At 39.0% G+C, this 16,281-nt stretch overlaps 1 protein-coding gene across 9 annotated transcripts in view; it reads right to left on the bottom strand.

The window, feature by feature from the left end:
* Nucleotides 1–16,281, bottom strand: part of LOC5571874 (unconventional myosin-Va) — an 86,788-nt gene that overhangs the window by 10,532 nt on the left and 59,975 nt on the right. For 7 of the 9 annotated variants that reach the window (XM_021840715.1, XM_021840719.1, XM_021840720.1 and 4 more), the window contains exons 4-9: nucleotides 15,102–15,348; nucleotides 14,480–15,039; nucleotides 14,375–14,395; nucleotides 14,025–14,138; nucleotides 3,813–4,249; nucleotides 2,494–3,746 (exon numbers count right to left, since the gene is read on the bottom strand). In XM_021840715.1, the coding sequence (XP_021696407.1) occupies nucleotides 2,494–3,746; nucleotides 3,813–4,249; nucleotides 14,025–14,138; nucleotides 14,375–14,395; nucleotides 14,480–15,039; nucleotides 15,102–15,348 (2,632 nt within the window). The remainder of the gene's footprint in view (nucleotides 1–2,493; nucleotides 3,747–3,812; nucleotides 4,250–14,024; nucleotides 14,139–14,374; nucleotides 14,396–14,479; nucleotides 15,040–15,101; nucleotides 15,349–16,281) is intronic. The other 2 variants (XM_021840724.1, XM_021840723.1) reach the window with 2 other exon arrangements.

Raw genomic sequence — 16,281 nt, 5'->3', positions numbered from 1 at the left:
GCGTCTTCAGCAAAGTTGCTCTGTATCACAAGGGCTAACATTATTTGAGCCGAAAGTTTCGAAATTTTGCCACAAGGCGGCGCTAGTGAGCATGGAATTTTTGTTTTGCGGATAGCTAAGTAGTCTGACCACTTAAAAAGAAAGCGTCTTCGGCAAAGTTGCTCAGTATCACAAGGGCTAACATTATTTGAGCCGAAAGTTTCGAGATTTTATATATACGTAGAAATCGGGAGAGAAAGTTTTTTCATAAGATTGAATTATCGTTATGAAAAAGAAGGTTTATTTTTTAAAAATATTCAAACAACAGTGTCGTGTAACTAAAGAGATAAGGCCAGTCATAGTTATCTCATTAAGATTGTTGGCGAATGGATTTCCCAATTTCTTAGTAATGACTTACATTCCAACCTAACTTCATTTCTATCCAATCCATACCTTGGAAAATGTTCAAGAAATGAAGTTCATGCAATGACGAAATAAAAATAAACATACATATTTTTTTCTCTGGTTCATATGAAAAGCTAACGATCACATATTTGAGTAGTAAACGGATCCTCACTCATTCTCATATCAAACTATTGATCAAAAATTCTCCCAATCCGTCGAAAATACTAGGACCCTAGCCATACTTTTATCCGATTGTAAAATAATGTATATATTTTTCTCCAGGCACTTTTACTTAAACGTGACAATGCGAGAAAAATCGATAGCCTAGTGTCATATTGAACAACTTTGGTCAGGCTTCTGAGCTATCCGCAAAACAAAAATTCTTCGCTCACTAGCGCCGCCTAGTGGCAAAATTTCGAAACTTTCGGCTCAAATAATGTTAGCCCTTGTGATACTAAGAAACTTTGCCGAAGACGCCATCTTTCTAAGTGGTCGGGCAACTGAGCTATGCGCAAAACAAAAATTCTTTGCTCACTAGCGCCGCCTAGTGGCAAAATTTCAAAACTTTCGGCTCAAATAATGTTAGCCCTTGTGATACTGAGCAACTTTGCCGAAGACGCCAACTTTCTAAGTGGTCAGACTACTGAGCTATCCACGAAATAAAAATTCCTTGCTCACTAGCGCCGCCTAGTGGAAAAATTCCGAAACTTTCGGCTCAAATAATGTTAGACCTTGTGATACTGAGCAACTTTGCCGAAGACGCCATCTTTCTAAGTGGTCGGGCTACTGAGCTATGCGCAAAACAAAAATTCCATGCCCACTAGCGCCGCCTGGTGGCGTAATTCCGTATCAGAATGACCACCACATGTCAGCCCTTGAGCTACTTAACAACTCTTCCGAAGACACCAACCTTCCAAAACATCAGGATTCAGAGATATCATATGTTACAAAAATTTGCATTCTTATCCCTCATGGTTCATATAGTGCAAATCAGAAAAAGCGCCCCTACCGGCCAAGTTCTCAACTAAAAGGATGATCCTCAACTCCTAAAGGTAGATCGTATTTAGTACTGAAACTTCGCCGAAGACAGTACTGTACTATGTCTTTTGGCATACGAGATATTCAACGACACCCCCAAAGTGATGAAATCCCATAAGCCCTGGGTCTCCTATAACGTAGATTCCTATTACGCCCCCCAACCATGTGTCTAATAGGAGACCTGACTGTATATCAATTATGCGCATGCTGTTCAAATCCTCACATGAACTTCTCAGCAAAAAATGATTGAGTTTGCATCACATCGAATCATTGATAGCCGTTTGAGTGAAATTTCATGCCAGCAAACGTAGCAGCCATTAGAAATAATTAATCTTCTGCTTAGATTTATCAGCAACTTTGGAAAAAACTGCTCCGCTGACTGAGGTTTTTAATAACAGTTTACTTTGAACACAATACTTTTCACTTTTTCAGCCATAAAAACGGTGGGCTGCATTTGACGTTTCGTGAGAGGGGAAACTGGGCTGCATATGACGTTGATATTTTTCCTCTTCGCGAGTCTCTCTCAGGTTTTTACCACACCGCTCTCATAGGAATCCAAAATCTCTCATCAAATCTAAAAATGTCTTCTAGATTTCAAGATATGGACTGGAATACCAGAATTTCTCAACTGATTTTTCAGGAATCCCAGGAAGATAATAAGTAGCCTCAATTAGTTTTACCAAATTAGGATTATAGTGTTATCTAAACATGAGATATGAAGGTAACGTTCGGAATGATACTCATATAAAAAAGGTTAAAAAAAAAACAGTTAAAAAAAAGTTACAATGATGCAGTAAAAAAGAGCACAAACACAAATGGTTAATTAGAGAAACAAAATTAGTAATACTGTAAAATACTAAATTAATCCATTGGGTTTGTAGACAACCATAGAGAAGGAGAGCAACAATTCGACGCACCAAACCATCCTAGCAGAACAAACCCTTTGGATGAAATACAAACTTATTAGTCAATATCTCTGAATACTTATTACTTTACTGAATTTACCTCGGTTAGTAGTAATTAGTCAAAAGCCATTGATCACACCAATTCAAACGCAAAACACGTTCCTACCTTGCAGTAGACTGAACGACTCCAGGGGAGTCCTGTTCAGCAGCCGCTCGAAATCAAGCGAAATATCTTTGGGCAGCGCTCGTACAGGTACTTCGCTAATACTATTTTGACTAGAAACATTACCACCAATCGAGGGGGGAGGACTGCCAATTGAAACAGGCCCATTACTGATGGAGTTAACCACCGGGGGTACCCTGCCTGCTGATGGAGAAACCACCACATTGGGACCTCCGGTAACAACATTGCTACTGAGGCTATTGTTTCGTTTCGAGTTATTGTTAATTTCACCTTCGTACGACTGCGGTGATCGTCGGATCTCCAGCGTGTTCTTGCCCGAATTGTATCCGTAGTCCTCCTCGTTGGTGCTGGAAGCGTTGCTCACCGATCGAGAGTGAGTTTTCAGTTCGTGAGAGTTGCTGACAATGTGCTGCAACCGGCGCAGTTCGTTTCGCAAATTGCTGTTTTCATTCTCCAACTGGTTCTTGTCTTCAACCATCCGTTGGTAAGCTACGTGAATCTCTTTGGAATCGGCTTGTGAAAGTAGTCGATCTCGTTCCAGTTTCGTGACGTCGCTGATTTCATTGACCTGCTCTCGCATTTTTGCGAGGTCTTGCTCCATGGCCGCCCGTTCTTTCATCCGATCTTCCTCTTCCTTTTGCTTCTCCTCCAACAGAATCATCTTCTCGTCTCGTTCGTTCTCCAACTGCTTGATCACCACCAGTAGTTTTTCGTCCTTCTGTTCCAACTGTAGTTTTAGTGCCTTCAGGTCGTTCTCTTGTTGCTTCATGGCGACCAACTTCTGCCGCATCTCCGGTATGTCGGCATTCTGTTTTTTCAGAGCAGCATTCTCCTTCGACAGCTGATCGTAACGCTGCTGCAGTTCGATAATTTTGTTCTCCAGACCTTTGTACATCTTTTGAATGTGGGAAATGGTCCGGGCTTCTGCCTTTAATCGCTTGAACATACGACGAGCCAAGAATCGACGAATCGTTGCCTGACACTTGATGATATTCGCCAGACGCTGTTTGGCTCTTTCTCGCGCCAGGTAGCCTCGGCAGAACCGCTGAATCTGGGTCGCTTTGTAGTTGTCCAGCACTTGCTTGAACGTTCGCCGGGCGAGTAATCCGCGGGCATAGGTTTGAAGCCCACGAATCGTTCGACGGATTCGTCGATACTTGGTGCGCTGTAACCATCCCCGAACGTACCGTTGAATTTTGATAGCTGCCCGATTCTTCCGAAGGTTGTCCGCTCTCCTGAAAATTGAAAAAGACAAGATATTTATTTCATCAGAAATCACAAATCTTCCAAATAAAACGTACTTCCTGGCCAGCATGCCTCGGGCGTGTCTCTGCAGCCCCAGAGCCGTGCGCTTCAGTCGCAGATATTTGTTGCGGCAAATAAATCTCCTTATCAGCGATTGCACCTTGATGATGTGCTTCTTGCGCAGATCGCTTCGCAACTGTTCCAGATAAGCGACTTGACCAGCGCGGAAGAAGATCTGCGTGTTGCCCAGCCGGTACTTGTCCGGGTCGGTTAACCAGTTGCGCACAATGTTGCCGCACGTGGCCTTCACGTTCCAGTCTACGATTTGGACGCGCTTGCACAGCAACCGGTACCGGTCGTAGAAGTCCTCGTACGTCCAACGGGATGGGAAACCGGCCGCCGAGATGCGAACCGTTTCCAGGACGCCGCATGCCCTCAGCTGTTGTACGATCTTCGGAGCCTCCCACTGGAAGGCGGCCTTGTCGTCGTTGGGCTGCGAAAGATAAGAACATTATATGGGTGTATTATGAATACCAGAAGGATATTTTGCATGTTTTAAAACACAGTCAACTCTCCATAACTCGATATTGAAGAGACCATCGAGTTACAGAACACAAGACCGGTGCAACTGCGATCAAATGGATCATCGACGTAGCCATGAAAATCAACTTTCACTATGGTTCTCTAACCCGATATCGAGATACGAAATATCGAGTAAGAGAGAGTTGACTGTAATATGAATCGAAAACTCCGGAATACTTAAGTGATTTTAGTATTTAATTCAATCTTAACAACGATGATGTCCGTGTGACGTTCGTATTCTCCAAATCTTTAGTAAAACTATGATTCACTGATTTGTTATGATCAAAAATATATCATTTATCTTTGATCGATTAATTACAATTCTTTCAGGAATACTAATTGTTTGCTACATAACTCTCACGTGATTTCCAAAATTCACATCGGATCTTTCCAAAATTTCCACAAGATATACACAAGAATTCCAGCACTCCCGTAATACTGCCGATCACTGCTCACTATTTCCGCAATATTTCCACAACATTTGCACAGTATTTCAACGTAACTCTCGAAGAATTCCCGCAGTATTGTTGCTGAAAGCCCAAGATTCTGGCATACCAGTATTCCTTTTGGAATACAAAAATCATAACTGAAATACAAGAATCCTCACTGGAATATTGTATTCCAGCTGGACTACAAGAATCTTAACTGGAATCCCAAAATACACATTTGAAATCCAGGATCCATACTGTAATCCCAAGGTCTACTCTGAAATCCAAGGATTTACACTGAAAACTAATAATCCCCACTGGTATTCTAAGGACCCATGTTCCAATCCCAGGATCCATATTGGAATACCAAGATGCACATTGACATACTACGAAACACACAACAGTCCCAGAATCCACACTGAACTATAACTACACGGGAAATCCAATATTCATGTTAAAAAGCCTAAGATCAACAATACAGTTACACAATCTACACTAAAATTCACACTGAAACACCAGGATTCACATTGCAATTCCAAGACCTACACTGGATTCCTAGCATTCACACTAGAATACCAGAATTCACATTAGAACATGAATATCCACACTGGAATCCCAGAATCCACACTGGAGTACCATAATCCATACTGAAATCCTAGGACTCACGCTGAAATCCGAGGATCCACACTAGAATATAAATACGATAAACACTACTATCTAAGAATTCATACTGGAATCCCAGGGTCCTCGATGTAATCCCATTCACACTGGATTCCCAACATCCACATTAGGATCCCAGAATCCACACTGGATTTCTAAGGATCCATACTGAAATATTAGGATCCTGGAATATCAGTATTCATATTGAAATCTAAGGATCTACACTGGAATCTCCGCATTCACATTGGAATCTCAAGGTCTATATTGAAGTCCCAGGACGCACACTGGAATACCAGGTTTTACACTGGAACTGAAATCCCAATATTCGCACTGAAATCCAAGATCCACATTGTCACCCTACGGGTACTTATCACAGCCCCAGGATCCACTCTGAAATCCTACGATCTACACAATCCCTGGATTCACACTAAAATAAAGGGATCCATATCACAAACCCAGGATCCACACTGTAATCAAAAGATCCACACTGAGATACCATAATTCACACTGAGATACCATAATTCACACTGGAGTTCCAGGACCCACTTTAGAATCCTAGGATCCAAATTGGAATCCCAATTTCCACACTGGAACTCTGCAATCCGCTCTACAATCCCAGAATCCACACGGAAGTCCTACGATCTACACTCCAATGCTACTATCCACATGGGAGTCAAAGGATCCACTCTGAAATACCAGGAGCCGCATTAGAGACCCAAGATCCATACCAAGATTATTGTAAAGCGCAATGGAAGAAATCTGAATTAAAAAAAACCTGTCATTAGACTGCTCTTGAGCTCTTTCACAACTTGGCCGAAGATACTATCCTTCCATTTTAATTGTAATTGTAATTGCTCTATCCACACCCTGGCAGACAATTATCTGCCCATCTAGACACGGGCTGGGTGAGGACCTACCAAGCCTCCCCCGTTAACATGTCCTATACCGTTCAGCACACCGGGATCTTCCACAAGCAGGCGCCGGACTAAAGCGGTCCCACAAGCTTCAGATACATTAAATAGATATAGTCCCTCTGGCACTAAACCGAATAGCGGCCTTCATATCATCACTAGCACTGCCTATCCCGCACGCCAAACAAAATGCCGGAAGTAGCGTGCCGTGTAGAACATCCGATGTTCTACACAGCACATCACCTACGACACCATGCTCAACGTACAGCAAAGACATCGTTAATAAAAAGCGGAATGCGTCATTCGATTCAGTGCCAGAGGGACTATAAATGTAACGAAGAGGAAATGAAAAGATAGTAGAGATGGTTTGGTTGTTGGATTGTTGAAACGAGAAGAAATAAAGTCATTACGTTAAAACGTGGTTTTTATAGTTGAATAAATGTATCGATAGTTTCTCATCTGTTTCTTTTCCGTGTCGTAGTTGCGTCGATTCTATCCACCTCGAGTTTTGTCGTCTCCGCTCGAGCAATGAGGACCGCGATGAAATGAAAATATAAAAATATGACCATTAGTGTTTATCTATTATGTGAACTCTGCTTCTATCAGAAAATTCTAATGAATTATATTTTATTCTCCTGCACTTTCCCTAACACAAAGTATTCCTATTTAGTGAGACATTTACAAGTGCAAAAGCGCAAATAAAAGTGTGGGACCTCATCGAATCATGTTGATGCCCTCAGAGAGATGCCCTTCGATTTGCGAAAAATGAGTCCGCTGAAAACACCGACCCGACTCGACGCAATCGGGCACCTCTACCAACGCCTGCGCACATGTAAAAACTTCTGCGATAAACCTGTGGTGTGAAAGAAATGCGCAATATTATTTTAATTTCAATCCTAACTGTATGACCCGTAGGCTCTATGCGTATGATTGTTCATTATTTTAGCTAAATATACCAGTTATTCCTGTACATCAGAAGAAAAGAAAAACGATTAAGAATATCTTGCAGCGTAAAGTTTAAGTGATCAAATATTAATCCTTTCTTCGAACCTAATTTCATTATACATTGGGTTATGCTATGCTTCGCGTGTGATACGAACAATTAGATTTATCAATATAATGCATTAGCATCCAAACAAATACCCTAGAAAATTTTCTTATTGTCCGACAAACATTTCAAAACAATTACGAACTGCAAAAATTCAACGGTAACTTTACTCAACAAAGCTTTCATTCGATCACCCTTAAAATACACAGTCATCAGTAGACCATGCACTATAATATCCTCCTAATATAACGCAGAGCTAAAAATCCTCTCTTGCGTTACCCAATCTGAACAAGAAAACATTTTCAAATACTTCCCATAATTTGTGCACGGCAAAACAGATTCCACTTTCTACGTAATGTAACCTAGTATGAACAGCTGCCCAACTCTCCAGACCTGCGCCCTCCAAGATCCAAGGTGCTGCTGCCTTACGTTCAAAACTTCTTTCCTCAAAGTCTGTCTATCAATTCCGAACTCTATTGCATACTACCATACCAATCAGACCTTATTCCTGACAAGACACAGAGTCATAACCCCAATATGATGGATTTACCAAGTAAATCCACAACCTTGTCCTAACCCCTCTTACGTTTCGCTATCCTCGAAAGTCACCCATATTGATGCTTGGCAAAAAATATCAGTATTCAATCCACAAATCCCAAATTACACCACATTACGTTGGTCCGTTTGGCGTCGCCGGTGGATACCTGTTCTGACATTCGTTTCTTTTAAACTCCATTTCAACCATGTCCCTCCACTTTATCAATACGAATGTTGACGAATCACGATAATCTGAAGATCGTGACCAGAACGGAGGTAGGATAAATCACTAGGGACCAACTACCACCTTGGCCGAAGATACTATCCTTCCATTTTGTCTAAAAATTCATAAAAGATTAATAAAAGTAACTGATCTCAAAACAGATCACTGGGCGTTCGAGGCTTCTGATATCGCAATAGATCGCTGAACATTAATTGATTAAACGACGATACAGATGGATTCTGAAGAATGCTCAAAATAAAAAAAAACATAATTTTTGACATCGGACAGATTCCCTCTCTTTTAGTAAACTTTAGTCAGATTTCGCCTTTCTTTAAAAAAATACACATGGCTCTTAGTAGCGAGTAAAGGATTTTAGACCATGATCCATGCATTTTGTTTTATGTACAAAAGACGTGGGGAAGATGTCAGATAAAATTGACGTTTTGTCTATTTCTTATAATTTGATCTTAATTATTGTATTTGATCTTAATTGTAATTTGATCTTATTTCTGAGTAATTTTACGCAATAATCATGAAGTGAGTTTTGTGTAGGGAAAACGACAAGATATAAGTTTTTTACCTTGTGGGATCATCTTGTGTGCTGATTAGACATTGCAGAATTTGTTCTCTTTTGAATTTGAAGCACAAAGAAAAACATCCTATCTGCATCGGTCCATGATCGGCAATGTTTCGTAAGTTGTAACAAGCTTGATAAATAACAGCAAAGAAAGAGAACCCCAATGAAAGAGCGATAATCAAACTTTCTTTTCTCCCTTATTTACCATTGGGGGTAAGTGTTTCATTTTACTGGCATGATAAACAATCCACAAAACATCCGATAGTAAGAGTATCCCCCAGGTTTGAAGCTTGTTTAGATTAGTTTTATTATGAACTATTATCCCCTTGATCTGATCAGAGATGTAGCAGAAGATGATAAACAGACTCTCATGATGTGCTGTGTATCATGATTGTTACAGAGAGCGATATGTGTAAATTTCTGAAGTTTTCTAAATAATCCTTCCACAGATTTTTACAGTAATTAATTCGAGGATTACTCAAATAGTTTTAAATAGGAGTCAAATTCAAAAAAAGAACAGCAATGATTCGTAATTCACTCGTTCTTTTTCCTCTTTTCAGTTTTGATGGAAACATTTTCAATAAACTCATTTAAGGATGGCATCAAGTTGATTTCGAGTCATGGCCCTTTTTCAAGATATTTGGCTCTGCAATGGATAAATACCGCCTGAGCCTTTAGATTTATATGTTATTATTATTATCATTTTGTAATATAATTTTGAAAAGACAAAGAGGTTTTGTGCCTTTTTGAGAAGAATTTTATAAGGAAATCACTCAAAGGGGCTTTTCCCTCTTTCAAAATTTTTTGTTTAACCCTCTAATACCCAAATTTTTATTTTCGATTTAAGTTTTATTTTTCGTTATCTAAAATCGTTCTAAACACGTTTTGAGCATTTATTTATTTTTATTAGCAAATTTTTAAATTTTGGTTTTTGATTTTTATAATTTTTATTTTTGAACATCCCTAGCTTTTTTTCATTTTTTCTTGAAGCCTTTTCTAGTTGTTGATTTTTGGCAATAATAAAAATTTAAATTGTAACGGTATTTTTGAAAATATTAAATTTTTATTTTTTTTTCGGAGCGTATTTTATTTTCCGTGTAACTAACGGAAAAACAGGTTTGAAATGATTTTATTACCACCAAGCTCTTCGTTTGTGATAGGTTAATTGTAGAAAAATATAAAAGGTACGATTTTTTATATTACTCGTTAAATGAAGCCCAGGCATTTGTAGGTTATATAAGAATGCAATTTTTCAAACAATTTCTAAAAATACAAAAAAGTTTCAAAAGTCATAAAAAACTTTTCTTATATGCGTGTTATGAGTCAAGGTATAAGCCAAAAATAAAATCATTTTGATTTCCGAGCTACGAAAAAATACACAAAATTCCAAAAGTGTACCCCGTCTAAAGGCGGGGTTGGGTATTAGAGGGTTAAAAAATAAATAAATAAAAAATAAATTCGTAAGTCACTCTTCATTACTCCCAAGTAAACACTAGCCCACTGATTCTCCTTTTTGGCCATATAGGGCTATTATACGGCTAATATAGGGCATGTCAGCTGTATTATAGCACTATATAAGCACGCAGGGCGAATTGAAGTGCTATTTGGTTACTTGGGCCTGTCAAATATTTTGGAGTTTTCTGCAAGACTTGTTTCAGAAACCTCTTAGGAAAAACTCCAAGTTTTTTCTGGAATAATTCTTGGAAGATTTGTTTGACCTTATAAAAACGTGTGAATTAGAATTATTTATAATAAAATTGCACAAAATTTTACATTCAAAGTTCATACTGAAACGGATCATGGACATAGAAAAACATCCTTCATTTTTTTTTGCAAAACTTCATCACACTTTCGCAAAGTATTTTTCTCTGCCAAAAACTCATCTATGAATTTCTCAAAAACAATTCTTCTCTAATTTTACCGATAAATCAACAAAAACGAAAACATTCACGACTCAAGGCATTCCTATTAAGCTAAGAATTCATCCAAAATAGCCTTCAATAATTGCACCACGAATTCACCGCAAAATTACACTTGTGTTTTGCTGTCAACCCTTCTTTCTCTACAATTTTGTTCGACTATTCTTTACGAAAATTGCGTTTTTAAGGAAACTGCTTGAACAAACAATGTTGCAAATGGACTAAATTTTTCGAAATCAGTTCGAAAAATTTAAGTTGTTTTTCAATAGTAAATTGATTGTTTATCATAGCATAGCATAGCATAGACTGACTGTACATGTCAATGGTTGCTACTCCGTGATTGATCGGAACTGGTAAGAATTGCACTACAATCCAAATGAATAATGGATGGGAGTTTCCGCTTACTCTCGGAGTGCAATTCTAGCAGATCAAATATTATTGATCAATAACGACGCAGGCCAAGTCCTTACAGTCAGTTGGGATGGAGAAGGAATGTTAGGGTGTAATGATTGTTGCTTCTAGAGACCGAGAATACCTCTGCATCTCCACAATCATCACGGGAAGGGTGTTTATTAGTGGAATAGGAAAAGATCTGGGAGTCACCTTTGGTTGGTGATGCGATCCATGGATAAGGAGGAAAAATACGACTTATACTTAAAGCTAGTTTTTTTTTGTCTCGAGAAGTTTTTGGTAAAAGATTTAAAATAAACGTCAACATCTAAAATGTCGAACCATTCAAAAGAAGTTTTTATTAATGGCGAAAAGAGAAAAATATATGCATATATTTTAAGAGGAAAATAACCATCATCGTTTTACAAATTTTCAAAACCAGTTTTCTTGCTCAAATTTAAAGCAATGTTCATGAAAATCTATCACTGCATTACACTTTCCATGTATAATGCAATGATAGGTTTTCATGAGGATTTCTTTAAATTTGAACGAAAAAACTGGTTTTTCATTTTTAATTATTGCTGATGATTGAATGATGGATTCTTGAGCCTTAAATCATATGAAACAGGAATAATGCCGACACTTGTAATGACGAACCATACATAGTTTGTTTGAAAATTACATAAGGTACCGCGGGGCAAGTGGGAACGAAAAAAACGATAGTTCAAACAAATTGTTCAATAAAATTTTCAAATGTCAATATTTTTCAAATCCAACAACACAATCACATTTTGCCAATATATTTTCTGGTGTGTGCATGAAATTGATCGAATAATTTCGAAATTGTACAAACCTTGGAAGAAAGTTTTAGCATGAGCCATTGGACGCAGTTACCTCGCTAAACGGGGCAAGTGGGACACATCCAGTTTCATGCGTCAATCCACATCAGTAAGTCAACCATTACAATAATAGGATTGATAAATCATAGATGTTTAATTTTAAGTACATATTTGATGTACATAAGGGATCAACCATAAAATACGCAACGTTTTAGGAAGAACACCTTTATTTAATTGTATGTCACTTCACCTTTAATATTAACTGAAAATTCCTCAATAAAAGCGTAAACAGGAATTAAACATGTTCAAAATAAATAATTTATAAGTAGTTAATTAAAATGTAGCACATAAACAATCAATAATTTACGAAATTTTGTTTTGTGATTATTTATGTGCATGGCAGAAAACAACTTAATGGGGTGGAATTGTTTTCCATCACTACTTATTTTGGTAGAAATAACAAATAAAGTTCAAATAAAAAAGAAAAGTAATCGTTCTCATAATGTATTTAAAATTTCCCCTTTGTATTTGTTCAATTGTATGAAGTCGTATTTCAAAAATAAAAAAATAAATAACAAAATAAAGGATAATTACACTTTTCTTCTACCTCTTATACAATTACGTAATTTGAGATTGATCTCTTTTGATAAAAATCATTTGTTTAAATGTTTTAGTGATGTTCTCTAGGAAAATGTATGAAACGTATACGAAAAGTTTTGATTCTGGTTTTTGTTTTGATAGGACTCACTTACCCCGGGTACAAAGATATTTTGGGGTAAGATAGATCATCAAAAATTTCATATGAAATGAAAACAAAATACTGGTTTATCGTTAGCAGCTTATAATAATACTTAAAATTGTAGCTTACTGATGGAAAATCGATTTATAACACATTTATTTTTTGCGATTCAATGCAAGACGTTAAACGTGTCACAATTTATCATGCAAGTTGAAAATGGCGCTGAACTGACAACTGTTACATAAACCACATGGTAATAAAAATAACAATTTGTTTAGTAGACTGGCCCTTAAACAATAAAGTTGTAAAACTCAACGGGGCACCCCCTAGATATGAGCCTTAGGGTAAGAAAAACGCGCTCTCAATATTTCAACTCAATTGGTTGCTCCACCAGCTGGCGCATTCGATTTGAAGTTTGTATGGGATATTCTTCTCAAATATATTGAAAATTGATCCTATGTCACTGTTTCGTTCCGTATACTAATTGTTCGCGTTCAAATAAGCTCAGAATGACAAATACACTAGTTGATACCCTAATGAACATAATTGCAGAAGGTTGTATCTGGATTTAATCTCATTTTCATTACTCTTTCAGTTGTTGAAAGTTAGGCTTAGATCCGCACTCCCGTACAGTCACTTATATGCATGCGACATGTGCCTCAGCTCGCCCAGCGTCATAGGTGGCTATGAAGCGCTTAGTGGCTACCTCCAAGCTATGTTGAAGAAATACAAGCAGTATTGCATGATATACTTCAGATGGTTAAAACACCAACTTTATTAATTTTGATCATGGTACAATCTTCTACAATATTCTTCGCTATTACATCAAGTAGTGTTTTTGACATTTTGTGTTCAATTCAACGCGATCATCAATTTCCATGAACCAAACAGTAGATGATGTGCTGTTGCTCATATGTCTGAGCTGAAAATCCCATATTAACTTCAATTCAATTGCGCCAGCTCATGGAACGACCAAATGAGCTAAATTTTTCAGAAAGGCTTCCTCTAACCCCAAGAAATAATCCTGGGGGGTGCCCCGTGGAATCATACAACTTTATTTTTCTCCCATACTGAGCTGGGCCAGTCTAATGTTTAGTACTAAATACATTCCTTGTCATTGTATCTTCAACTTTCTAGAAGAATACCCCCATGAAAAACTTTTCCTAAGTGAGCTATGACAAAACGCCCCACTTACCCCTGATTCTCACTTGCCCCGGGGTACCTTAAGTGTATTGCTGTGCATTTTTGTCTCAAGAAGAAATTTCTTTGATAGAAGTTTTAAAAACTACGTCAACATTCATAATGTCGAACAATTCAAAAAATATTTTAAATAATATCAAAAATTTTATATGAATTGTATAAAACAAGCATAATGCCGACACTTATAATACTAAAAACAAATGGTTAAAACTCACCTTGATGCATCGGACGTAATGTGGCGTCGTATTGTGCAGCGTTGTAATCAACAGGGTCAGACTCTCCCGGAACTGCGAACCGACTGTTTTCCTCTGTTGCTTCTGGGTCATTGGCTGCGAAGAAGAAAAAAAGACACAACGCGACAATAATCCTATTAGTATCAAATAGCCGCCGCAAAGGACAAATCGCCACCCAATAACCAGCCAGCGACATGCATTTGTGGTCCCCACATGAACATAAAATAGTGCATGGATGGACTACGAACAAACAAACATTAACGTCTTCGTTCGGCGTTCGGTTCGCTCGTTTGTAGTCCTATATTTAGGACGCAATAAATGACGATACTAACCTTTCGCTTTCTATCACCCGGCTACAATCAGCACGAACACAGAAGAAAAGACAATCACATTAGACGAAACATCACAAACAAAACCACTCCGTCGCTAATTCTCACCTGACTCCTGGCGGCACTGACCACCAGCTTCACACCGGACTTCCCCACTTCTCCATCCTCCGACTGTGGCGATTCATCCGAGGCCGTCATCAGTTTATGGCACAACTTCATCTTGGACAACCGCAGCACGTTCACCAACTCCTTCGAAACCGTGTCCCGATTCTTCTCCAGAAACCCGAACGATTCGTATTGGACCGTGTCGGAGAAGTGCTTGATCAGAAATGCACTCGTCCCGAACCGGGGCTTGTCGAAGTGTTTGTACTTGCTACACTTCTCGAAAAGTTTCCCCACCCATGATTCATCCGATCCCCGAGGCATTCGACATTCTTCGTCCAGCAGGTCCAGAATGCCCAGTTTGGTCTCGATCAGGTCGATGCACGGTTGATTGTCGTAGAAATCGATCATCTTCCACTCGATTCCCTCCTTCAGGTACTGTTCCTGTTCCAGCTTGAAGACATGCTGATTGAACTGTTGCTGAAGCTTCTCGTTCGCGTAGTTGATGCAGAACTGCTCGAACGAGTTCACTTCGAACGTTTCGAAGCCGTAGATGTCCAGTACACCTGGGGGAAGATTAGACCTAACTAATTTGTCCAAAGCGTCGTTCCAACTCCTCAATACTCACCAATGAAGCAGTTCTGCTTCTTGCCACCGGCCAAATTGCGGTTGATTTTGTGTACGATGTACTGGAACATTTCCGCGTATATGTGTTTGGCCAGTGCATCTCGGGCTGCCTCGGACTGGGCCTTGCTCTGTGGTATCAGCACAGTGTCGTTGATGGACTCGATTTGGCGCGTGATGAGCCACTTCCGCAGTTCGTCCCGGTTCAGTTTCAGGATGTCACTGAAGATGTTCACGTGCAGGTCGTCGGACTGCGGGTAAGGATTATGATTATTGGACGTATTACGATTTTGCTGGAGGTGGAAATCTTTTTGTATTTGGAATTCATTGGCAGTTAACTTTTTTTATTCTAATGATCATTGAATATCTTACTCCCTTCTTAAAGGGAATACTCTTAGATTTCGTAAAATTTTGCACGAAATAGATGTAGCCATCATTTCCCAACTCGTTGAAGAAATATTGAAGTCTGCTATATATTCTGCCAAAAGGCAAAAGTAGAGCAAACGGATAGATTTTACGGTAACAGACACGGCAACAAATAAAGGACAACGATGGGAAAATCGGATCTTGGAATATTAGAATAAATCCGCTCGTGAACTGCGGAATGTCGGCGTAAACGTGGCAGATAGCCAAGAAATACGCTGCTCCAAAACCGGAGAACGTGAATTCCTCGCGGTAGATTTCATCGCCAACAATTTATTAAAGTACCTACAACATCTACTACATCGGCGGCGACAGAGCAGAACGTGGAGTGGCTTTATAGTGATTGGGAAGCAGATGAAGCGAGTAATTCGGTGGAAACCGATAAGCGACCGAAGCTGTATGTTGAGAATTAATCGCAAGTTCTTCAACTACAGCGCAACCAATATATATGCGCCAACGAAGGATAAGTCCAATAACATGATGGATAAGTTCTATGAAAGCCTAGATAAGGCCTACGATGGAATCCATTGGCGATGGAAATGTGCAGATCGGAAAAGAAGATTTCTTCCGGCCCGCCGTTGGAACGGAAAGCCTTCATTCCGTTACCAATGATAATAAACTACGGCTCATAACCTTCGCTGCTGCTAGAAGGATGGCAATCACCAGTACCTACTCTGAATGTAAGAATATCTGGCGATACCTGCTCCCAAATAGACCATGTGCTGGTTGATGGGTGACATTTCTCAGATGTCATAGATGTA

Source organism: Aedes aegypti, chromosome 2 (assembly GCF_002204515.2).
Source record: "Aedes aegypti strain LVP_AGWG chromosome 2, AaegL5.0 Primary Assembly, whole genome shotgun sequence".
NCBI lineage: Eukaryota > Metazoa > Arthropoda > Insecta > Diptera > Culicidae > Aedes > Aedes aegypti.
This window is presented reverse-complemented; position numbering and strand designations above follow the sequence as displayed.